General features: G+C 38.7%; 1 protein-coding gene across 1 annotated transcript in view; it reads right to left on the reverse strand.

The window, feature by feature from the left end:
- TMEM245 (transmembrane protein 245) overlaps positions 1-26,496 on the reverse strand; it is a 94,118-nt gene that overhangs the window by 61,824 nt on the left and 5,798 nt on the right. The window contains 5 exon segments of the mRNA XM_077769841.1: positions 3,240-3,409; positions 6,040-6,258; positions 8,912-9,028; positions 20,648-20,749; positions 21,866-21,983. Of these exon segments, the coding sequence (XP_077625967.1) occupies positions 3,240-3,409; positions 6,040-6,258; positions 8,912-9,028; positions 20,648-20,749; positions 21,866-21,983 (726 nt within the window).

Here is a 26,496-nt window from a genome sequence, read left to right on the forward strand (position 1 = left end):
GAATCAAATATTCTCACACATCAAAGAACAGAGTTATCAGGCTGGGCCACATTACAGAGCCGTAAAGGAATGGTAATCACTTACAGTGGACAAAAGGACTACAAGACAGACTTCTTACACACACCTGGGCAAGGAGATAGCATCCATGTATCCTAAACAAATAGCTTTGGGTGTTTAGCAAATTGTACTGTAACAGTATTAATGCTTCACGACCTTCCATAGCTTATTAATTTGAACTTTTAAAAAGCATAAACTAAGTTTGACATATGGACAGAAACAGAATGAGAATGGAGATACAGGGGGAATTCAGTAGTAAAAACCAACATCCATGTGTTCATTTACCTTCTTATTTAGCCAGTGCCAGAGCTTGAAGACAGGGGGTAAGGTAAGAAAGAGAAGATAAGAACAGTGGAATATCATTAGAGAATGCAATAACAGTATGAAAAGAAAAGAAAGTCACCGAGAATATGAGGAGGAAATAATCCCAGACCAAAAAAACAAAACAAAACAAAAAACTAGAAAAATAACTGTAATGCGTTAACAAAGTTTTAAAATCCATGAATAAAGTATTCCTTTAAGACATACGATGACTGAAATAACCACAAGCTTTGCTGACAATTCAACAATTAAAAATACATAAACTAACCTGAATGCTTGACGGCTTAAACAGTCACATCAAATTCTGAAGATCAGAGTAGTATTTAAGATTCTTTCACAAATCATGCAACAAAAGGATTTTTAGTCTCTGTATAAATTAATTCATGTTCATATACTATGTGTTCACTGAATTCCTAGCTTTACGGTATTAATTACTTCATCTTTTTTTTTTTTTTTAAACAGTAAAACATTCCAGTGCTCATCTGGGACAGCAAACACCTGACCATCTAAGATTCTGTTTATGTTGGGTGTATTTCCTTCCAACTTAATTTTTTAAGCACACATCTTTCTACTTTCTGTAACATTCTTTCTTTCACATAACAGTCACCTCATCTAAACCTCACAATATTTAGCACTATAATAACTAATGCTAGTTGGTGAACACATAATCTAAAAATCACTGAACATAGGATTTAAGGCATTATTAGTGACCTAAAAAGTATAAAGGCTAAAAAGCATAATTTCATCAGAGTAACCGTAAATACTCCTTGCAGAGTTTTGACAGAGGTACACCCAATGCATGTTTAAAAATATACTTCAAACAATCTCCTACAGAGGAATATTTTTAAAAACACTAGTATAATCAATTAAAATTTAACAGAAACATGAAAAAGAGATTTATTCCCCAAAGCAGCAACCCATGTATATTATTATATTAAATAAAACGTAATTACAGCATCAGTTATAATTAAACAAATATTCAGTTTGTGGTAGCCATTTACCCTGATAGGTTTTATCATATATAGCCAAAAACCATAGTTTTATTTATTTTACTGTCTCCCTTCCTTTGTAAGATGAACAAATTGACAAATTTGAATAAAAAATGACAAGTTTTTACAAGGCTACTCTATAACAAATAGATGCCCTAAAACTTCACTTGACACAATTGCAGTTTTCCTAAGTGAAGGGTTCCAAATACAAGTATATGGGATTCTAAAAACAAGATTTAGTGTCTATCCCTTCTGATAGTGGTAAGGCTTTCAAAAGTTAACTGAAATAAGAGTCATCTTAAAACAGTCTGAAGGACTATATCTGCTCTAGTAAGACAAGCCTTCAACCCAACTCCAGGAAGATGTGATCAATATGTTAAAATTTGTGAGAACTCTTAAATTCTTTCTTATTTGAAAAGTTGAAAGAAGAATACAAATAGGCAAATCACAAGAAAAATATAGCCAAATAAGCAATCTCATTTTTATGTTTTAAAATTTCGAATTAAAACAACACTGAGATACTTCTTTTTCTGAAACTAAAAAGGACTTTTTGTTACATTATAGTATCTAGTATTGGCAACAGTTCAGGAAATGGGCATTCTCATATGCTGCACTGGTAGGAATTAGAACTAGCAAACTCTGGAAGACAGAAAGGCAATACATAAGAAAATGTATCTCCCTACACCTCTATTGACCCAGATTTTACTATGGGTTTAAAAGATTTATTTCCTTCCACCCCACATGAACTCCAGTGATTATTCTCATCCCTATCTATGCTGGTTTCACCTAACAGTATTTCTCAACCTAAAGTTAGGCATGGACCCGCTCAGACAGAGATCCTAGCCTCTGTGAGGAAGTCCAGCTCACACGCACAGAACCCACAAAGGCCTCAATTTGCCTCGCCTGACTCTCCAGCCTCACCTCTTCGCATATCCCAGCCATGACTGTTTTCTTGGTGTTCCCTATTAATTCATGCTGTGGCCGTCTCTACCTGTGCACTGCTCCACCCACCTGTTCTTCTTGCCCTGTCAACATAATAAACCCCTATTTACACTTCAAAATATGCTCTGGCATCACCTCTTCTGCAAAATCTCCCTTCTCCCACTACCTCACCAACAGCGAGTCCTTTCTTGCTCAGTATGACCACTGTATTCTGTACACACATCCCCCTCGCCCCCCAGTTACAACCACAGCTATCATATACACAGAGCTTACGGTATACCGGGCCCTGATCTAGGAACTCACTTAACCCTCACAGCCATTCTATGAGGTGTATTCTATTAGATTTATCATATCAATAAGGAAACCAAGGCACAGAAAGGTTAAGAAACTCATTCAAGGTCACGGAGCTAGTAAGTAGAAGACCTGGGATCTGAAACCAGTGTGGAATCAGGGTCCATACTCTCGAACACTGCCTCTGAATTTTAATGGATTGCGGTCTCTCATGCTGCACCAGTTTTCTGTGATTCACTGGATTTTCCTGGGGACTTATTAGCACATTATCTGACCTGTGGAAATTACTCCAGAAATACCCACTGCACTGAGGAGACATTACCTGGCAATACAATTGTAGGCAAGTCACTTAGTCCCTCTAAATTTCAATTTGGTCCTTACAAAATGAGGGAGTTGAACAAGGTGTTGTAGAACATCCTTTTCTCCCATTTTTAAGAGGGAAAACAACTTACACAATACTTACTTAAACTAAATCTATCCTAAACTTACATAAGGCGTAATTCTAAACTTTAAATTTCATTATACATTTAGACGTTAAATGTGTTATCAACAATCACAGTATGAACACCAAATACCAAGAAATGTAGTATATGTATTATAAACTCCATCAAAACAGCCCAAGTTCTTAAAGTACAATACCTTGCTATCAACTTTTAGCAAGAATTTTCCAAGCCCAATAACGGGCCACGGTGCTAGAGCCTCCTGCCGCTCCTTGAGGAAGCGCTCCGCCACCTGCCACCACAGGTGGCAGCGTTTTGCCAGGAAGTCCACGACTCCAAAGTGAATGACAAGCTTTTTGAGAATCCAGACTATAATGAAGAAGTGCATATAAAACCAAAATATAGATTAACATATAGATTACAAAGTCAGAACATGAACAGGTCCTTTAATTTCATGTGACCCTTCTAAAACAGTGAAGCTAATATTAAATAAAGACCAATTAAGAAAGAAAAAAAAAAAAGGCCAGGGGGAGACACGAAAGTTCATGGTATTCCAAATGCATGGAATTAGGACAAAGCTTTTCACACAAATCCCGCCTGCCCATATACTACCTCTACTGTGAAGTCTGAATTCCTGAAGGAGCCAGGGATTATTTCAAAGCCCGTGTAAACATAAAACTCTGATCATGAAGATTTTGGGGCAACAATCTTGGCCCCTCACACCTCACCCTTCTTGGGTAAAAAATACTAACCCCTGGGGCGCCTGGGTGGCTTAGTCGGTTGAGCATCCAACTTTCGCTTAGGTCATGATCTCACGGTTCATGGGTTCAAGCCCCGCGTCGGGCTCTGTGCTGACTGCCAGCTCAGAGCCTGGAGCCTGTTTCCAATTCTGTGTCTCCCTCTCTCTCTGACCCTCCCCTGCTCATGCTGTCTCTCTCTCTCCTAGAAATAAATAAAACATTAAAAAAAAAAAATTTTTTTTTTTTAAAAAATACTAACCCCTGACACGCCCTAATTTCCTTGGCTATTATCGCTGCTCTTGCCAAATGTTATTCTTTTCCTTGGATGTTTAATGTTTAGTGACCAGAAAAATAGAAGGTATTCCATTTGCATCATGATTTTACGCCACTGGTATTCCTATTTCTCTACTTGATGCTGCTCTGCACACCTGTATCGCTTAGCAGAGTTCAGTGGGTACAGGCAGGGCTGTTACAAGTGGCCCCCCAGGCTGCGCACTGCACAACTTCTGCACAGACCACTCACAGAGCACAGGTATGCGTGTACCCCTCCACACTGGGCAGCAAGGCGGCCCTGCAAACAGAGGTTAAGCTTCCTGTTAAAAGCCAACTAAGAATGTGGAGCCAGAAGAAAGTGCTACTCGTCTGTGGAGTGGCCTTGAAGTCTGAACTCCGGATAATCGATCTCAACTACTATACTTTCACTAACTCCAGGGATTTCTGTGTCCTCAGTCCTGGCCTTGCAACCTAATGATTCAGTTTACTCTTTTGAACCATGAGCTCAGTGTTACAAACCAGTTCAACAACTTCATCATTAACATTTTTAAATCTCTAAAGAAGTCCTAGGAAAGCTTCTACGGTCTCTAGAATAAGGCCAGGGTAATTATAGGCTGTGGAAAATGTTCTGGGGGCCACATGCCCACAGCTTGCTCTCCCAAGGACATGTCAAATTCCTATAATGGCCTGAAGGTTAAGAAATGACTAGGACAAATGGAACTCCTGTTAACAATTGTTAAAGAAAGGGGTTCCAACAGCACCGGACACCATTTGGCAGCATAAATAAATCTCCTGGAAAAACCAAAAAAGTACGGGGTTCTTTTGAAATTTAACCTTTTTCACTAAGCTTTCTTATAAATTCCTTAACAGAAAGCATGGCTCTAGTATATACTCTGTGGCTTGCTTAGTGACAACTGCTATCTTACTCCAAGTGCCAAAGAGAAGTTCTGTTCAAGGATGCAAGGAGCAGAAACAAGCTTCAACCTCTTATATTCTACGTTCCCTAAGGAAAAGCACTATATAGTGTTTTGGTTATAACAAATCCTTAATAAAGAAGTTGTGGGGGTGGGGCGCAGTGCCTGGGTGGCTCAGTCAGTTAAGCGTCCAACTCTTGGCTTTAGCTCAGGTCATGATCTCACGTTTCATGGGTTCAAGCCCTGTGTCAGGCTCCATGCTGATAGCACAGTCTGCTTGGGATTCCCTCTGTTCCTTTCTCTCTGGCCCTCCCCTTCTCGCACTCTCTCTCAAAATAAATAAATAAATAAACTTTGAAAAAATAAAAAGATTAAAAAATAAAACTGAAAAAACTGTCCAAGTTAATGAGAATAATAAGTTCTCATTAATCATCTCACTAATGATCTAGAAGGCATATGGTCCAATGAGTTTAGATTTTTAAACTGTGGTGGAAAACAGGCTTCCAAAAATCAAATTATGTTTATATCAATAGTGAAGAACTTTGATAAAGGAGAAAGAATTAATCAAATTTAGGAGGTATCTAGATGGCAGGATCCTAAGCATCAACTGAGGACTTAATAAACTTGGCCAAGCTGCTGAGTGTGGTAAGACGTAAGCCCAAACAATAGGGAAGGTATGAAATTAAAAAACTCTTTCACAAAAACCAGAGTCACTTACTTTTCCAAGCTTAAATACAGCTTTAAATATACAATTGTTTTATTTTTAAAAAAGAGTAATATTACTCAAATACTAAAATCTAAAAGCTAGGGGTGCTTGGGTGGCTCAGTCGGCTGAGCGTCTGACCTTGGCTCAGGTCATGATCTCACAGTTCGTGAGTCTGGGCCCTGCATCAGGCTCGACGCTTTCAGCACAGAGCCTGCTTGGGATCCTCTGTCCCCCTCTCCCTGACCCTCCCTCACTAACTCACTCTTTCTCAAAAATAAACATTTACCAAAAAAAATTAATTAATTAATTAAAATCCCAAAGTTAAAGAAAAAGTCTTCAGAGACCAGACCCTAAGTGTGTAACTACCTGCAACAGGCACTGGCAGCAACTGTACAATCCATAGGTTCAACCAGAGCTGGACACCAATGATGGCCCACACGAGCGACACAAAGTAGATGTCACTGGTTTTCTTCTTCCTGAGAAATGTTCCCATTTCAGCTCTTTGTCTGCCCAGAGTGGGTGAGGGGGAAGAAGGTGAAGGAGATGAGGACAGTGGCGGGGGTGGTTCTCCTCTGTCCATGGTTTCTGAAGAGAGGGAAAAAAGTTACCACCATATTAGTCCACATTAGCTGACAGTCCCACAGAGCAATTCACCAGGCTACTCTGTTTTAAGGCTGCAAATGGATTCTGATAGTATGATTACACTGGATTAAAGAAAATAAAGAATCTGGACGTGTGTTTACATATGCACTGAAAAATGTGTGAAGAATTATACTACTGACCCTATTTAAATCTAGGGAAATTAAGTTTGTTAGGGGGATGGGGATGGGGTTGGGAATGGGGAATTTTTTTTATTCTTTATACACTTCACATTGTTCAAGGTTTAATGACGTCTATATCATATATTCATATACATATATCATGTAAATGAAAAGGTAAGTAAAAAATGACAAAAGAGCTAAGAATTATAATTAGCTCATGAAAACTACTTAAACTGTATAAAACAAATATTAACATACAGAAGTCCTACATTTGGAAATTTCTCTTTTAACATAATTTTATTAGATGTGTAATATTTCTGATACAACATGGCTTTTCAGTGTTGTTTCAACTAAAACAGAGCCAACTGCTCTTACAAGAAAAACCCAGGGCTTTGAAACAGGTCCTTCTCTTAGAATGAAAAATAAAACATGTTTTTCTCTTAGAATGAGAAATTAGAAAGAGATTGCTGGGGGTGAGGATTCAAGTAATGGTGATTACACTGCATTATTTCCCATAAGGCACTGTTTTCTAACAAAGCAACTACTAAGTTATATTTTACTATAGGGTTATTTTTCTATTTCCTAATTTTACCAAAATATACCATATACCTCAGAAATCATATAACTCTTAAAGCAATATTATTCAGTATATGCCATGATGATGGAAATTATTAAGACCCTACAATTTGCATTTTGCCTTCCATAAGAAAAGCTAATGACAAAAGTAGACCGGGGCACCAAGGTGGCTCAGCTAGTTAAGCACTGGACTCTTGATCTGGGCTCAGGTCATTAACTCACAGTTCGTGAATTCAAGCCCCAATTTGGGCTCTATAGAGCTGAGGGTACAGAGCCACTCTCTCTCTGGCCCTCCCCCTCATGCTCATGTACGCTCTCTCTTAAAATAAACAAACATTTAAAAAGTAGATATTTCATAAAGTCTAGAAAAGTGAGTGGGAAAAAGAAAGAAAGAAAGAAAGAAAGAAAATAGAGGAAAGAAACAAGAAGACGCATAACCCAAACCCCTATTTGTCCCATAGTCTGTACACAGTTTTCAGAGTTATACCATGTTTCACTTACCCTTTTGCACTTTCTTCCTTCAGCTGAATGTCACTTCCAGGGGAGCTAAGACCTTATCTGTCTTGTTCTCCCTCCACTGAACAGCACATAGAGTTGTACCTGACATATAGCGGACACTCACTAATTAACGCTGAAAGACAGCCTTCCCTGTGATTTCATAATGTTCAAAAGCAACTACGTAGTCGCGCTCTGATGGCTATATTATAATCTCCTTAGTGTTTCTTATAATGTTAAATGTTTATCTGTGAGTAAACTGTCACTACTGATTCATGAGCACCATGGTAAGTCAGCCTATCTTATCAGAACTAACTTTCTGAGCCTAAGTGTCCATCAACAGATGAATGGATCAAGAAGATGTGGTTTATCTATACCATGGAANACCTGAGATTTGGAGCTAAAGCCCAAGCTAGTTATAATATGCTTCTGTTTAACTTTGCTTTTTGAGAATCTTTCTAATTTGGAAACTTCATGCTGTTGAGTGTGGCAGATACTTAGAAGAATACGAAGTCCCTAACCAAAACATCATCCCCTCTTCATTTTGAAAACATGATTCAATGTGCAGTAAAAATATGTTTTCCTACTACCCCAAATGCCTTTTTCTTAGCTGATCCCTCCTTTCAAGACTTTTCTGAAGTCACTTCTTCAGGAAGAATTATTAAATTTCAAAAGTTAAATATTCCTTAACTCCAAAACCCGTGGCACTAACAGACCTTTTGGCGCAGAGATAGTCTTTTACATTCCTGAACTCTGTGTGAGTACAGTGACTTTAAAACTGATATAAATCTACCAGCTGATCTTACAGGAGCATGGTATCCAGAACAGACAGGTTGGTTTTAGGGGAAACAGTCAATATGTTAACAGCATGAAACATGAAAAGCAAACTTTGAGAAGCAAGAAATGCCAGAGAAATGGGAAAACTGTAAGACAGAAAATAAAAACCAAAAGAAAAGGTTGGATCAACAACAAAAGCAATGTAAAGAGTTAGAATAAAACCAGAACAATAGAAAACTGACAGCTACAGAAGAAATGGAAAATAAGGACAGGATTAAGTGGGAGAAAATATGAGAAACATAAAAGAGCCACAGAAAAAAAGAAAATAATATGATGGGAAAGTGAGAAGGAATAACAAAAGAAAAATAAGAAAAGCATTCTTCTAAAAGAGGGAAAAGATGAAGATTCAAGGTAAGAAACATAAAAAGGTAAATAATTAAAAGCATGAAAAAATTGATATATGAGAACAAAGATGAGAGGAGGAAAAAGAATAAAAATAGATAACAGAGGAAAAGGAAAACCCAGTAAATAGTGTTCTGTGATGCTCATGTCCTTAAAGTTTATACTTTAAGTGTGTATTTCAATGTCCAGATTTATATTTGAAAACATTCCTTTGGAAGGTCAGTCACCTGCAGGCGGGGTGGAGGGCTGGTCCTCGGCACTTGATTCATACCCTGTGATGGAGATGGCCAAGGTTGCTAGAGTAGAAGCTGCCATGGAGATAACCTGCCCTGGTAACTCAGCTCCTGTAAAACAAGCATGTATTTGCAAAACTTTCTAAAGCCAAGTGGGAAATAACTGCTAAAAACTCAAACATTTAAACAATTTCAAAAGCAATACAACAAAATGGTTATTGCCGACCCATCGGACCAGGAGTTCTTCACCAGGAAGAATGCTTAAGAATCAACAGGAAAGCCTGCTAAAATTTGGTTCCTGGACTCTGTGTATCAGTCACTGGTGCATGCAGCTGAGAGTGGATGTATAAATGTGGAGTCCTGCTCTCTTACTTTCTAACTTCACACTGTGAATGCACATCTCGGTTGAAAAACACCGCCACACCAAGTCTGTGCGCTTCCTGAATGCAGACTGCGACTGTCTTACTCTCCTTTGTACCACTAGCTCCTAATACAGTATGAAACAGCCCACACTCAGGGCTCTTGATAATAGTATTCGTGAATAAAGAGGCAAACGTCTGGGTACTAAGCAAAATCATACAGCTCTAGAAAGTACATAATTCAGCACAGGCAAAATCCACCATTGAAAATCTAAAATAATCTGATTACTGTTTCATTTTATATGTTCCCATGTTAAGTTCCTAATAGGTAGCATATACCAAGCTTTATCATTTGCACTAAATTCAAATAAAACATTTACTGCCCAATGAAGTCTTTAACTGTAGGCCTTTCATCTGCTATGGCAAACAATAGATGAACTCACAGAACACCAGGGTCTAGCATGCTTTCCTCCTCCTAGAGACTAGAAAGCTTAAAGACTATATTTCTTCAACTCCCTTATGGCTAAGGTCCCATGTGTAATGCAGTTTCCACCAAGCAGGCACACCTATCAAAACCCAGAAGACCAAAGGGGGACTCACTGGAATTTGGAAGCTCTCAAGTGCAATAGTCCTGCAGGCATATGGTTTTTCTGTAAAAACTTAACAGGAGTTCTGAAAGCTCTGCTATCTGATCCTAACTTTGCAGCAGGTAGCACTAGCCATGGCACTTCTGCTCAAATAGTCCTTTGGAGTCACTGAACAATTTTCCTGGTTGCATTGCTTCTGCCTGTGTCAGATCCAGGTTTAATGATCTGGTCTTCCCAAAACTTCTATAGGTAAAAATGCTATAGGCTAATCAATACCTCTTTCCATTTAGACAAGCTAGTGTGGATTCCACTGTCCACTAAGAATACTAACACTCACCAAATCATACACCCACACTCAGGGAGATAGGACCCTACTTTTGATAGGCCAATATACAATGTGACAGCACAGAACTCTGCCAAGCCAATGAAAACAGCCATGGTCATTCAGAAAGCTCCAAATGAGCTCCACCTACCCAGCAAATCCCTAGCTGGCCACCTCCCAGAGATGAGTAGGCCAGGCCCTGAGATGGCTCTTTGGTGGACTGAACCATCAGGATCAAGAGCATTCATCTTATTCAACCATATCCTATCCTTCCTCTAATAAATACCTCTGTGACCTGAAAGGGGCTTATTTTCAGATGATTCAAGACAAAGTCAAACTCATGATCTAGAAAGAGAACAAGATATCTGGATTGGGACTTATTCTCCTGGCCTAAGGATCTAAGTTGTTTCTTAGACACCAAGAAGGGAACAAAGAGGGAAAGACAGTGCCTTTCATGTCCTCATTACTCACTGAATTGAATGCTGAGGATAAAGACACAGACCATGGCCCCATGAAGTCTAGTGGAAGAGAAACATACAGATTAAAGATCCACATGGAAAAATAATTCTTACCACGGTTAGGGGAGAAATTGTTAATTCTCCTTAAAAAAAAAAAGCATCCAAATGTGAATGTATACAAACCATAATGACTGCTGTAAAGGAAACACACTAGATATTTTATGAACTCCTAATGGAAGAAATCTGACTTAGTCTGGAGAATGAGGAACATCTTTTCTTTGCGAAATAAAAATAATGCTGATAAAAAAGGATGAGAAGGAATTAATCAAAGGAATGTAAAGAATAATATTTGGGGCAGAAGGAAGTGAATAGGAAGGCCATTAAGTGAAGACACTGGTATGTTAAAGACTGTGTAAGAAGGTCAGTATGTCTGGAACACAGAGAGCTAGTGGGAAAGTGGTATCGAATAAACAAGGCTGGACATTTAAGTCAGATGATCCAAGTCACAGAAGACCATAGTAAGTACTTCAGTCTTTATTCTAAAAGGAGAGAGAGAGCACTGAATCCTAACCACTAGACCACCAGGGACAATATCTTTATTCTAAGGAGTAGGAAAAGTACTGAGTTTTAAACAGGATAATGATCATGTTTTTACTGAAATTTAATTGGGATAATTACAGATTTACATACAGTTATAAGAAATAATAGAGATCCTGTGTACCCTTTATCCAGTTTCCCCCAATGGTAACATCTTACAAAACTGTGGTACAATATCACAGTCAGGAATATCAGCATGGATACAAGATATAGAACAGTTTCATCAATGCAAGGATCTCTCATGTTGCCCTTTTGTAACTACACCTGCCTCCCCAGTCCATAAATAAATGATCAGTTTTGAGATATAAAAAGAATCATCTTTGCTGTTTGGTCAAGAGTGGACTGGAAGGGACCAAAAGTGGGTAGTGGGAGAGAAGTTACTATAACACTGCAGGCACGACATGATCACAGCATGGTCTGCAGCAGTTTAAAGGGGAGGGAGTGTTAGAAAAGTGGCTGCATTTAAAAGACATGGAGTGGTCAAAGTGGACCAGACTTGATGATGAACCCATAAAGGTAATGAAGAAGATGAAGTGTCAAAGATAGCAACCCCCAAGTCTCCAGATTATGATTAGATAGATAACCATAGGGAAATACCATGTCAATAACCATGTGGGGGAAATGGAGAAAGATTTTAGACATCTTAAAGTAGTTTTTTAGAATTCTAGATAAAAGTTTCAAACATAAACTGATTACACCAGAGACAAGACAGGATTCAGCTTCTTGTGCACTTCAGAGAGATTTCTCAGGCTCCACTCAAGAGCAAATGATGGGAATACATGACTAATAGCTCGGGACAGCAGAGAAAAAAAAATGAAAAATGCTTCCAGTTAAAATTTTAAAAAGCAAAATATTCTTTCTCATAGATTAAAAACTAGTCAAGGATCCTAAATTACTAAACCTACCTCTTCACAAATTATTTAATGAAGCAGTGACTCCTCTTTGAGAGAGTCTGAAAAAGAAGTCCCTTGTTTTAAGTGGCTCCAAAGTAACAATTTTATAGATCTGCAAATATGGACTCTCAGTTTGGCTGCAGTTTAACTGACATTTCTAAACCCCAACTCTGTCTGCATTCACTAAACAGGTGACTAGGCTACATGCTGAGGTGAGACTGAGACTCAAGCCCCAAGCTCAGTCTAGTATTTAGACTATCAGTTATGATTCAGTGTGTTAAGAGCTAATGTCAGGACGAGTGTAGCATATTTGGGGAGCACAAAAGATGGCAACCTGATTCATGCTTGGAGGTCAGGGAAGAATCTCCGAAGATGCTACTTGACAAGAACAGTAAAGGATGCCACCCTTTAAATCCATTTAAATATGTTAGCCACTGGGTGGTTCAGTTGGTTAAGCATCTGACTTAATTTCGGCTCAGGTCATAATCCTACAGTTCGTGGGTTCAAGCCCCGCATTGGGCTCTGCACTGACAGTGAGAAGCCTGCTTGAGATTCTCTCTCACCCCCTCCCTCTGTGCCCTTGCTCGCGCTCTCTTTCTCAAAAATAAATAAACGTTAAAAAATACGTTAGCCAGATTTAAAAAACAAAAACAAAACAGAACCAGTCTATACTAGAAGGGGAAAGAGGCTGATATCTTAGAGGGCAGCAGGAGAAAATTTTTCCAGAAAGACAAAAAAGCAACTGTAAAGGCACAAAGGCAAGAAAAAGTACCGTGTGCTGCTGACACAACTCTAAGAAGTCCGATAAGGCCAGGACACAGGGTACAATGAGAAGAGTGGAGAGATACCTGGATGCAGAGGGAGAACGGAGGGTCTCCTATTTACTCTGCACAGAAGCAGCACCATCAATACAGCTCAGTGGTTGGGAGCACAGGTGAGGAAACAAGACCGCCCACATTCAAATCCCAGATCTGTTCCTTACTGGCTACATGGCCATGGGCAAGTTACTTAAAATCTAGGTGCCTCATGGATAAAATGGAGCTTATCTAAATTCCGATTTCATGTGAGAATTAAGTGTAACAGTACACAGGAAATAATCAGAACAATACCTGGTACGTAGGACTCACTCAGTAAATGTTAGCTATCGCCACCACCTATTTCAAAGCCACTGGCTTTGATAGAATAAACTATAAGTATAAGCCACTAACATTCGTATAGTATTCATCTGTGCCTCTCAGCCCCTTTCTACTTCATGTTTATAGCCATTTCCCTAAAAGTCATATGCTCTTAGCACACATTTTCAGATCTCCCCACAGTTATGCAAAATATCTTACCTACAGTAAGCACTGAAAGACTTGAGGAAAAGTTAAGACCAATAAATTAAACCCTTGCAACTTAAAGACCCTGTCTCCAACTTGCTGATGTCACTAAAACAATGCAGTAAATATTCAATGAATCATATCTAAACCAATGAAAACTATGCAGCATTATCCTAGTTAATACACAAACTAATTCAGCAAATGTTTAGAGTGCCTGAAACTTCACAAAGGAATAAAGGGAGTAGCAAGCAGGGAAAAATCCAAAAAGCGTATTTGAAAATTATGGATGAAAGACCTGGCAACTTCTCTTACTTATCAAACAGACACTTCAATGACTTCTGTCTTAGTGATATCCTCCTGAGCCTCAAAAACCCCAAGGGTTCTGGCAGAAATGATAAACCAAACGCAAGAACGCCAGGACTGAGAATCTTAGCAAAGTCATGGTATTGGAAAAAAGCCCCAGCTAAAAATAGGCACACAGACAAGGGAACATAATCTTGGGACTGAAGAACTGTAACCTAAAAAAGGAAAGAACATCCAAGGTTTCAAGTGTCCATCTACCCAGGGACAGGGCCAGCATCCAGGGGAGGCCCAAATAACACGGATCTACGCAAGTCCGAACAAGCAAGCCACCAACACTGGCAGCCTAGCATTAGGGGACAGGAACTCACGGTCTGGCACAGAAGAAACAGAGCACATGTTCTGACAGATTAACAGATCTGTTAATAAGCCTAATTCAACAAAAGGCAGAATAACATTTTCAATAACCAGAGGATAACTTATTTTGAAAATGCTCTGAATAAACAGATACTTGATTTACTTAGTTCTCTTTCATAGGGACAGTGGCAGTTGCCAGAAATACACCTGGTGATGCTTGCTGGAAGGAGGCTCTACATACCAAGCAAAATCTCCCCAGCATGTAAAGTTCCCTTTGAAGAAGGCTTCTGTTTCCATCACTAATGTGGAAAATACACCTCCCTCTCAGTGGCTTCTAGCATTACTTCATTAGGCTACCGGTCAGTAGCAAGGGCTTGGATGTGGACCAGTTGGAGTTTCTCTAGGCCTATTTGACTGATTGTGTCAGGCAGGGCAGTAGCAGATGGGCAGTAAGTTTACTTTTCTTGGGGCGCTTGGGTGGCTCAATCAGTTAAGCATCTGGCTTCGGCTCAGGTCATGATCTCACAGTTTGTGGGTTCAATCCCCGCATCGGGCTCTGTGCTGACAGCTAGCTCAGAGCCTAGAGCCTGCTTCAGATTCTGTATCTCCCTCTTTCTCTGACCCTCCCTGCTCAAACTGTCTCTCTCTCTCTCTCTCTCAGAAATAAATAAAACATTTTAAAAAATTACAAAAAAGAAGTTTACTTTTCTTTTTCCAACTTAGCCTCAACTGAACCAAACTTGTTCACTCACATTGCACATTATCCCAAAATGATGAAGGTAACTACTAAGACTTCCCTGCCAAGGTATTTCTGTTTTTTATACATAATCACCAGTGTTGGGAGGAACAGACTCAGCCGTACTTGCCCATGCTTCTCAAACTGCGTGTCCAGCGTATTAAAGATACATCTGATGCTTGTTTGCCTAGCTTTTGCACTTCTCAGTGTACATTTACTCTGAGTAAATGGCTGAGTCTATGTTTCTTCATCTGTAAAATATGTAGAAGTACCAATCCCACTGATTACTGAGGAAATTAAATAAGGGGGGGGGGGTGCCTGGACAGCTCAGTTGGTTAAACGTCCAACTCTCGATTTCAGCTCAGGTCATGATCACATGGTTCGTGGGTTCGAGCCCCATGTCAGACTCCATGCTAACAGTGCCGATCCTGCTTGGGATTCTCTCTTTTCCTCTCTCTGTGCCCCTCCCCTCTTTGCTCGCTCGCTCGCTCTCTTTCTCTCTCCTCTCTCTCGCTTGCTCAAAATAAATAAAACCTGTAAAAAAAGAAGAAAACTAAAATTAAATAAGAGCATGTTTAAAGAGCTCAGCAGAGCCTCACCCACGTTATTATTAACAATAATGCAAGGCCAAGGGCACACACGATGCAGCTGGATTCTGGGTTTCTACCAAGTGAGACATCTCGGATCCAGGAGGCAGAACAGCCAGTTGCTGCACTTGTGGTAGGTGGCCCAACAGGGCTCGGTCCAGGTGTAAGACAGAGGAGCTCACAGGGCACCTGAGTAGCTCAGCCAGTTGAGCATCCAACTTAGGGTCAGGTCATGGTTCCCACGGTTTGTGGGTTCAAGTGTCACAGTGGGCTTGCTGCTGTCAGCACAGAGCCCACTTCAGATCCTCTGCCCCCCCCCACCCTCACCACTCATGCTCACTCTCGAAAATAAATAAAACATAAAAAAAAGACTGAGGACCATAAAACTACAACTGAGTACAAGAGGGATTAGCAGCCACTACACCTTTTCCAGATGACTGACGCTTGTTCAAAGAGCCTGGTGAAGGGAAAAAGCATCGGAGTCCTTGACTCTAAGCTTTAAATCTTAGTTCCACCAGTCACCTGTGTGACTGTGGCAAATCACTTAACCTCTGGAATTAGATGTCTTCATCAGCAAAATGGACATATCTACTTCACAAGGGTTGTTTTTTTGGAGGGGTGATGGGGAGAGGAGGGATGTTTGTGGATGTAAAAAAACAATACATTTTAAAACACAGTAGGCCTTTACATTTTTTCCATACATTATCTTGGAGCTCCAGAAAATACCAAGTAAGAGCTCCCAAGGTCTACAAGAAAATCACTGAGTAAGACCCCTGGGCTCAGAAGGAACAGCTGAAACTCCACAATGATCCACAGGAAGACTTTACCGGATCTAGGAACTAAACCAACTTCATGCTTTGAAAGCTGAGCAAATCCAAACGATTAATTCTGTGAATCCAGTGAACCACAGATCATAAAAGCTTCTACAACAGCGAGACTCAAAGCTTGGAAGACACAGAGAAAGATGCCTGCACAGATGCCGAGGAGACAAGGACAAGTCATACAATGGGACAGTGGAAATGATCAGGGAGGAATAAACGCACATACCGCCCTGGCGGTGCACCGAAGCATTCCTGTACCTAACTATAGCACACTGACATCTACAGGAGGGAACTGACTGTAATCAAAGGGGAAGGCTGTCTCAGTTTGGATTAGATGGTTTGAGTTCTGATGCCTAAAAGAAACAAGGTTCTAGGGGCAAGAGGAAAAAAAATACTCACAAATTTAGAAAAAAAAAATGTTTAAAAAATGTGTTTTATGATGAAGACTATTTAGACTAGCAGTCTATAAAAAGAATTCTAGATCAAGAATAATCTATTCTGGGGGTGTCTGGGTGGCTCAGTTGGTCAAGCATCCATCCAACTTTTGGTTTTAGCTCAGGTCATGATCTTACAATTTCCAGAGTTCAAGCCCCATGTCAGGCTCTGTACTGATAGCATGGAGCCTGCTTGGGATTCTGTCTGCCCCTCCCCTGCTTGCATGCTATCTCTCTCTCAAAATAAATAAATAAACTTTAAAAAATTAAAAAAGAAAAAATCATCTATTCTGACATAGACTAGAATGAAAGTAAACAAAACAAGAAAACCCAACATTTCTGAATCTGCTCTCAACATATATTCTATGTCCCTGTGATTTCCTTCCTTGTAATAGTCTAGAATAGAAATACCAGAAATCTGCCTGGCATGCCAGCACATCACCATGCTGGGTTTATGGCTGATAATAATAAAACACGAAAGATAACAATGATAATAATCAAATATGGCCTTCTTTCTCCCACAGCTCAAAACCTGATCTTATAACGCTGTCTGCACAACTCCCTGAGCTGCCTTAACCAGCTGATGAGAATTTACATCTAAGAGAAAACCTATCTGAAACCCCATGCTTTAACTTAGATTATTCATAACTTAAAACAAAGCACTTACTTGGCCCTGTACAAAAGCAGTCAAAAGGAAAAAACTGTCCTTAAGAACTGAAAAATAGAACTACCATAAGATCTAGCAATTCCACTGGAGTGCATTTATCCAAAGAAAACCGAAACACTAAGTGGAAAAGATCTATATGCCCCCATGTTCATTACAGCATTAAAATCCTCAAGATATGGAAACAACCTAAGTGTCCATCAGTGGATGAATGGATAAAGAAAATGTGGTATATGTACAGAATGGAATATTACTCAGCAAAAAAAAAAAAAAAAAAGAGAGAGAGAGAAAGAAAGAAAGAAATCTGGCCGTTTGCCATAGTATGGATGGACTTGAAGGGCATTATGCTAAATAAGTCAGACAAAGAAAGACAAATACCAGATGATCTCACTTGTATGTGTAAATGTTACACACACACACACACACACACACACACACACACACACCAAGCTCGGTTCCCAGAGCTGGGGGTAGGAAATTGGAAGAATGGGTGAAGGGAGTCAAAAGGTACAAACTTTGTTATAAGTCACAGAGATGTAATGTACAGCATGGTGTCTAAAGCTAATAATGCTGTATTGCGTATTTGAGAGTTGCTAAGAGTAGATCTTAAAAGTTCTCATCACAAGAAAAAAAGTTTTTTGGTAACTACATAAGGTGACGTATGTTAACTACACTTATTATAATCACTTCGCAATATACTATTCAAACTTTGAATCATTACGTTGTACACCTGAAACTGATATAATGCTATATGTCAAATACACGTCAAGTAAGTAAATAAGACAAGAAAAGGGAAGACAAGAATTGACTGATTTCCAGAAAAACAAAAAAAGGAAACCATCCTGGGGTAAGCGGTAAGGGGTGAGGAATAAGTCAAGCTCTATGAATCATTGCTCTTAGCAGAAAGCAAGGGGGGGGGGCGGGGAATAAAGGTACCCAGAGGAACAAGTGGTGACCACCAAGCTTTCTACAGTAGTTGTCAAAACAGGAAATTTACTTCTACTGGTCTGATATATAACCACAGAGACTAACAGATTGTGATCAGGAAGATTGGTGGAACAAAGAAAACCTGGAAAGAGAGCAAAATAAAATCTCTCCTATTTTCCGCTGTCAGGGAGAGATGGTTTCCAAACAAAAATAATATACAAAGAGCAATTTAATTAAACACACACACACACACACACACACACACACACACACATACACACACACACACACACACGGGACCTAGGTGGCTCAGTTGGCTGAGCAGCTGACTATTGATTTTGGCTCAGGTCATGATCCCAGGGTTGTGGGATTGAGCCACAGGTCAGGCTCTGCACACGGAGCATGGAGCCTGCTTGGGATCCCCCTTCCCTCCCTCCCTCCCTGCGTCTCCCCTGCCTGTACTATCTCTCTTAAAAAAAAAAAAACTAAAAAAAAAGAAAAAACCACACACACACAAAACTATGAGGTAGCTGCAAAAACACAAAAGGATGCCACAAATAGCCCTGTGATTAGCATAAAATGAAGACACTAAAAATAATGTTTTAGAAGTATATTTGACGTAGAAAGGTGCTCATGACAGAAGATTAAAAATGTAAATTACAAAAGAGAATGTTCACTATGATCCAATTTTCTTGTGTTTTAAAGTCTGAAGGCATAGAAGTCTTAGGCATTAGTTAACATTTAGGTGGACAATGAGATTTTGAATAATTTTTATTTTCTTCTCTTTGTTTCTCTGTAGTATATTCTCCAATTTAACTATACAAAATGATACCTAAGAGGATTATTTTCTTTTAAAAATACACTGCAATTATTAATTTGCTTTTTCTTGATGTATAACCACCAGGAAGAAGGAACAAATGTTGGTTGCTGTACAAACTGTGTGCTGCTCAGATTTACCTCTCCAGGCATGGCTGTTTCCACATGGGTGGATATAGAGAAGTCCAGTCTGATAGTCTGAGAACTGTTAATATCCAGCCACCCTATGCCCCGTCTTACAACCCTTAGAAACCTGTATCTTCAAGAAACTGTTTTCAGATACAAATCACTTGCAACCATGGTATCTCAAAAATAATGTTTGAAAGAAATGGTGAATTCAACATTGTACTGGAAGCTCCAGCCAGAGCAGCCAAGCATAAAAAGAAAAAAAAAAAAAGGCATCTAAATTAGAAAGAAATAAAAGTATCTTTATTCACAGATGATATATCTGACATATGCAGTATCCTAAAGAAACCACAAAAATGTATTAAGGCTCTGAATAAATTCAACAAAGTCGCAGGATACAAGATCAACAGGGGTAGACACTCATGACCTTGGATTTGGCAATGGTTTCTTTTAGAGAGGACACCCATGAAAACACAAACAACAGAAAAACTGGAAAACTCACAAATATGTAGAAATTAAATAGTACAATTCTCATTAATCACTGTGTCATAGAAGAAATCAAATAGGGAGTCAAAGAGTATCTTGACCCAAAGAAAACAAACACATCAGATGAAATTTATGGGATGGAAAAGAAATTCTAAGAGACAGTTTAGAGTGATAAATGCCTACAATATGAAAAAAGATCTCGGGGCGGCGACTGGGTGACACAGTCGGTTAAGCGTCCAACTCTTGATCTCAGTTCAGGTCATGATCTCGAGGTTCATGAGTTTCAGGCCCCACATTGGGCTCTGCGTTGATGGTGCACAGCCTGCTTGGGATTCTGTCTCTCTTTCTCTCTGACTCTCCCCCACTTGTGATCTCTCTCTCAAAATAAATGAACTTAAGAAAAAAAAATTTAAAGAAAAAGGATTTCAAATAAATAACCTAACTTTATAGTTTGCTCCTTAATGAGCATAGGGTTTCCTCTTAGGGTGATGAAAAGATCTTGAAACTAGACGGAAGAAACGGTTACATAACAATGTAAATGTACTAAATGCCACCTTAAAAAAGTTAATGGTTAATTTTATGTTATATGAATTATACTTTTTAAAATGAAAAAAAAAAAAGGAGGGGAAGAGAAGTAGGGCATGGTCTTTAAACCTAAAATATTTTAGGGGTGCCTGGGTGGCTCTGTCAGTTAAGTGTGTGACTCTTGATCTCAGCTCAGGTCTTGATCTGAGAGTTCAAGCCCCATGTTGAGCTCCATGCTGTGTGTGAAGTCTACTTTAAAAACAAAAACCTAAAATATTACAAATATGTTTATTTTCTATTCAGAAAATACACAGATTTTAAACAGATTTAAAGCAGTTTCATCATTGCATATTTTAAAAATAAAGCTACTTTCCAAATACTTAAGAGTAATATTAATAGAATGCCCCATTTCTTACCAGAAGACTCTTTCCCATTCTGTTTTTCATAGAGGGTGCCCACAGACATCAGGAAAACAATAACCAGGAATACTGGAATTCTCCATGAGCCAGCCAGGGATGCTGAAAATTATTAAGAGTTAGCACATTTTTAGCACTTTAGCACTTGTCTTTAAAAGAGTTAGTAGACTGACAGAACAACTTGGCATAGAGGCCATTAACAAAATTGTTTCACAGGGAAATTTTTTTTAAAGGGCCTAAGACAGATTAAGCCTCCATTCAGGACTTCTCTCAGCTAAATCCAGCTCTGCTGAGGCCCCTGGTCTAAAATGCAGTATGTGCCAACCTACCCTTAATGGGCTCGTATCACCTGAGGATTCAAGTCCATTCTAATGCACACCCAGGGTTTAAGACCATCCTGAACTCAAACCTTTCTTTAACCTCAAAATGACCTGCATCAGTTATAGAACCTGAAGTCGTGGAGCCTGACTTCGTTTCCTGAAAATATCACTGGGTGTGAACTCCATCTCTCAAGAGAAGGTGAAATGGCCCAGAACAGCACTGCAAAAAGCTTCAATGTATCCTCTATTTAAAAGGCAAAAATGCTAACAAGTGGCTAAGGACCAGGTACCTACCCATAGGCATTTCCGTTTCCCTGAGTAAATTAGAGCCTTCTGGACTGCTGCCTCTTCCTTAGCCTTCCCTGAGTTCAAAATGAGTCACATCGGACATTAGGGGATCTTGCTCTGACATCTCTCCCTCATGGGTACAGAGATCTGTTTAAACCACTCTTTCACAGGATGGTCCTTCAAACATGCTTCCATATTTTATTTTCTCCTTCCCTCTGCTTTCTCCCTACTCCTGTAGCCCAGTCTCCTTCTCTTATCCGGAGTAACTACCTCTGGTTCCTGTAACTGTTTCTGACATACTTAACTGATTATCTATATCCTCCTGAAGTATGACCCTCAGAAATGGCCATGATACTCTAAAAGTGTGCTTTACTTTTTAAGATACATTTATTATTAAAGGACCTCTTGAAAATGAACATTCAATAGAATCAAAAGATAGATACATTAAAGCATGAAATTTTTATTAAAGATTAAAGAAAGATTAAAGCAGAACATTTTCCAAAGATTAAAGAAAGTTAAATGCAACATACAACACTATTAAAAATTCACTTCAAATCATGATCAGCCTCTGCTGATCTTAAGCTAGACTTTCTTAGAAAAAGGGACCCACCTAAATGAAAAAGCAATATAATCCAGACAGGAATTGAAACTGCTCTCAAGTAGCGTTCAGTGCTTGCATTCCACTTGAAAGAGACAGCCAACACATAGCCAACTACCAGCGTCCAGATCTTAAATAGATGAAATAGACACAGTTGTAAATATATACACATGAAAATAAACATACATTCATATAAAATCTGCAAACATCTATACAGTATGAGAGCTGTGGATACAGAAAAGATGAAGGTGGTGGTGCTAAATGACATGTGTATAGGTTTTCCTCTTCTTTTTAGACATATCAAATTTTGAAATAAATAAGCATGTGAAATCCTGCACATATAGCTATATTACTTCAATAGTCTTGGGGCACTTGTCTAACTCAGTTGGTGGAGCATGTGACTCTATATCTCAGGGTTCCAAGTCTGCGCCCCACAGTGGGTGTAGAGATTACTTAAAAATAAAATCTTAGGGGCACTGGGTGGCTTCGTCGGTTAAGCATCCAACTCCAGCTCAGGTCATGATCTCACGGTTCATGAGTTCGAGTCCCACACCNAAAAAGAAAATCTTAAAAAGAAAAAAATCTTAAGCAAAAACACAAAGTTTTAAGGTACACTGAAGTTTGAAACTATTGTATGTGTAAAGATGCTTAAGATAAAATATTAAATTTTAAGCCATGGACTTAAATCGAGAGCTTAACTCATGGAATTCTTCAAATTTGCTCTATAGATGAAGATTTAGAAAAGAACAGCAACAAAAAAGAAAGCTTTCCCAAAACAATTATGTTAAAAGATTCCATCATGGCCTATAAAATGTTCGTTAACTGTGAAAAGATTTTTTTTTTAAAGCTAGCAAGAAGGCAGCCAGCTGAACTGTGACCCCTGAAGTAATCTAGGTAACAGATGGCTACACCTAGTCCAGAGTTATGTGCACAGCTGGAGAAGTGTAGCTCAAGAAAAATATTACAAGAGGAAGAGACAGCAAGAGTTAAGAACAGAGGAACCGCCAGGGTCCCCTCGTTTTCCCCACACCGAAATTAAATGGCTCTAGAGCTTGGAAACACTAGCACAGCCTACACAGAAACTCTCCAGTAACATTTACACAAAAGCTGGAAGAAACACATAACCCAGAACAAAGTGAGCACCAAGAACCTATTAAAATATAACCTGAACCTGGTGGGGGTGGGAGAGGGGTAAAAAGACAAATTAAAACAAAAAAAAGAACTTTAAATTACAATTCAGAGAACGAAGAAAAAAACTGATATGATTACTACAAAAGACCGAAGGGGGTAAAAAACTATCTCCTACTTTATTTGGGTTGTATCAACCAATAAAAATCATCTTCTGGGGGTGCCTGGATGGCTCAGTTGGTCAAGCATCCCACTCTTGAACTCACCTCAGGTCATTATGTCATGATTCACGGGATCGAGCCTGGTGTCAGGCTCTGTACAGACAGTGCAGAGCCTGGTTGGGATTCTCTGTCTCCACCCCTCCCCTCTACTCTATAAATAAATAAAACCAAAAAAATAATAGTCTTCTGGTCTTAAAAATGCTTATAGCTTCTGACCTTAGACTTCAGCTTTAGAACGTTACTAAAAAATAATAAATTCTGAAAAAGTCTCTATAATATAAAGAAGCTTATCAGAGTAAATTTAGGATAGTGAAAAGTGGATGAACTGAAAGTTCAAGTGGAAAGTGAGTAACTACAGAGGATTCACTCAATAAAATGTTATGCAACCATTAAAATAGTTTAACAAAAACCAAAGAGTTAAAAACACTCAAGATATTCTTAAAGAAAAAGCAAAATATAAAAAACATATGACATGATTATAGCTACTGCATGGTGGGAGAAAGAGTAAATGTACCAAGAAGTTAGTAGTTGTATTTGGATGATAAGATTCTGGTTTTCCTTTTACTTTTTTCTGTATTTCCCAAAGAGCCTTTAATGAGCACAAATTCTTTTATAGTGAAAAGGATATTAAAATATTTTTCTTCAAGCAACTCTATTAGATGAAATATTCAAGAGATCTTAAGCTCCAGATACATAAGCATAATGGGAAGTGAGACCACAGCCGCTTCAAAACAGTTCAAGCTTGCAGAACCACACCAATTTAACCTAGAAATTCAGAGAATTTGAAGTAGGGCTGTAGAGCTCAGAACAAAAGTGGAGTATAATAACAGTACACTTACATAGCAAATTGTTAAAATAAAAAATGATCCTCAGCAAACAGTCTTCAATGCGTATGCCACACAGTGGTAATTAGCCCCACCCCATGAAACATTAAGTCAGGCAAGAGACTAAAAGCATATTAATTGAATTCACAGATTACACAAGATTGGGAACAGTCAATAAAAACTGAGATGATCATAATGATTCAACAAGATATTCTGAAGTTAGAACAATGGCTAATTCAAAGAAGATTGAATGTTATAGAAAGATACAAAAATCTGCTCTTAGATTCAAAACTCACCTAAGTACTAATGGGAAGAGGATGGCTAAGCTACTTTCCAGTTCAGTGTGAGTCAGGAGTATAAATGGTGTGAGTGCCTATTCATAATGCTCCTATCAAGAAAAATGATTGCTTCAAGGACTTCTGCACTATCAAAACCACAGCCATAAAAATTCAGACTGGGAAAGGAAACAGAAACCACCACATAAGAGATACAAATTATAGCTGGTGGGGAGGGGGGGGACTGCTCCATTTAGGATTAAAAAAAGAAAATACGAAGATTTGATAGCTGTCTTCAAATAGCTGAGAAAATGCCATCTGGGAGAGGCACTCGCCTTAATCCCCTGTGGTCCTGCGAGCAGAAAACAATAGGTGGGAATTAGGAAACAACCCATTTCAGCTCAATATAAGGAGAAAATTTTCCAACAAACTACAGCTGCCTACAAATGGAGTATTTTGTTTGAGCAAAAGCTGACCATAATGGCAAAGCACAAGAGCTGCTCTCAGTGAGAAGCTGACCCCAAGGATGATAGCAGATATTACCCTGAGTTTAAGCCGAGGATGGTTTTTAAACTGATTTCTAGTAAGTTTCTGTTTCTTACCTGTACTCATAAGGAATCAGTATCACCTACAGGGAGACAAAAGAGACTGCATATTTCAGAAGGAAACTCATGGTCTAAAGAGAGCACATGTTTTCAGCTAGTAAACCTGAAACCCACTGACAGCCTTATTTCAGTTTGAAATAGCCACTTATTAAATACACTCCCCAATTCTACTCCTAGGAACTTGGTTTACAGAAGTTCCTAGTTTGGTTTATAGAAGTTCCATATACCATACAGACAGATCTGAAAATGTTCACTGCGGCTGCAAAAAAATATTTAAAAAACAATGTAAATGTCATTTTATAATGGTACCTCCAGAAAGTGGAACAATTTTATAGACGTTCAGAGGTGTGATTAATATCTACATTCAATGACACAGTATAAATGCACACATGTGTAAATCTATAACAGTGAAAATATACTCAGTCCAAATATTTAAAAATAGTATCTCTAGATAGTTGGATTTCAGGAGGTAATTTGCTTCTTTCTGCTTTTCTTCAACTGTTGAATTTTCTAAAAGTATTTTCATCTTTATAAACAGCATAGGTTTTTTGGGTTGTTGTCTTTTTTAAGATTTTTTTTTTAAGTCCATTTATTTATTTTGAGAGAGAGAGTAGAGAGAGAGTATAAGCAGGAGAGATCCAGAGAGAGAAGGAGAGAGAGAGAATCCCAAACAGGCTCTACACTGACAGTGCAGAGCTCGATCCCACAAACCGTTCGTTGAGATCATGACCTGAGCTGAAATCAAGAGTCAGACACTTAACTGATTGATTGAGCCACCCAGGCACCCCACAAATGTTTTTAACTTAAAAAACCTCTTTTGGCCTATGGATTTTCCCCCCCAATATTCTGAAGCGTCTCCTCAGAAAAGATTCACAGGATATTATTAAATGCTCAAAAAATATGACCATTTATGAACACTTTGGATTTCTTGTTAAACTGTTAGGATTATATAAATTACCAATGTTTAAAAAATGTTTATCAGGGGCGCCTGGGTGGCTTAGTCGGTTAAGCGTCCGACTTTCGCTCAGGTCATGATCTCGCGGTTCGGGTTCGAGCCCCGCGTCGGGCTCTGTGCTGACTGCCAGCTNTAGGAAAACTTTCCAAAAGGCATCTAGAAAAAAAAAATTTACACTATAGTAGTATTAAAAAGAAAAAGCTATATCTAGAAGTGCTAACAAGAGAAGATGTCTACAATATAAAGATAAAAGAGAAACCAAGGTGCAAAATTTTATATAGATGATACCCCATTTTTGTTTAAAAAAACACCCCATACTTTATATGTTCATATAAGCATACAAATAAATTTAGGTTATTTATCAGTTAACAATGGTAACATCTTACCCAGTGAGAATGGTGGCAGAGAAAAGAAATGATTCACTTTACCATATAGACTTCTATGCTGCTTAAATTGTTTTTTATATAACGTTTTACTTGAATCAATTTTGAAATTGCTAAATATTCTTTAAAACAAATTTACCAAAAATAAGGATTTTGTACTTTTAAATTTCATACATAATTTCTAGTATGGATTCCTAAAAGTCTATAAGAGTTATTTCTGTCTCTATGTTTAGCCTCTGAGCAATCCTGTTC

This window comes from Crocuta crocuta, unplaced genomic scaffold (assembly GCF_008692635.1).
Source record: "Crocuta crocuta isolate KB4526 unplaced genomic scaffold, BGI_CrCroc_1.0 scaffold95, whole genome shotgun sequence".
NCBI lineage: Eukaryota > Metazoa > Chordata > Mammalia > Carnivora > Hyaenidae > Crocuta > Crocuta crocuta.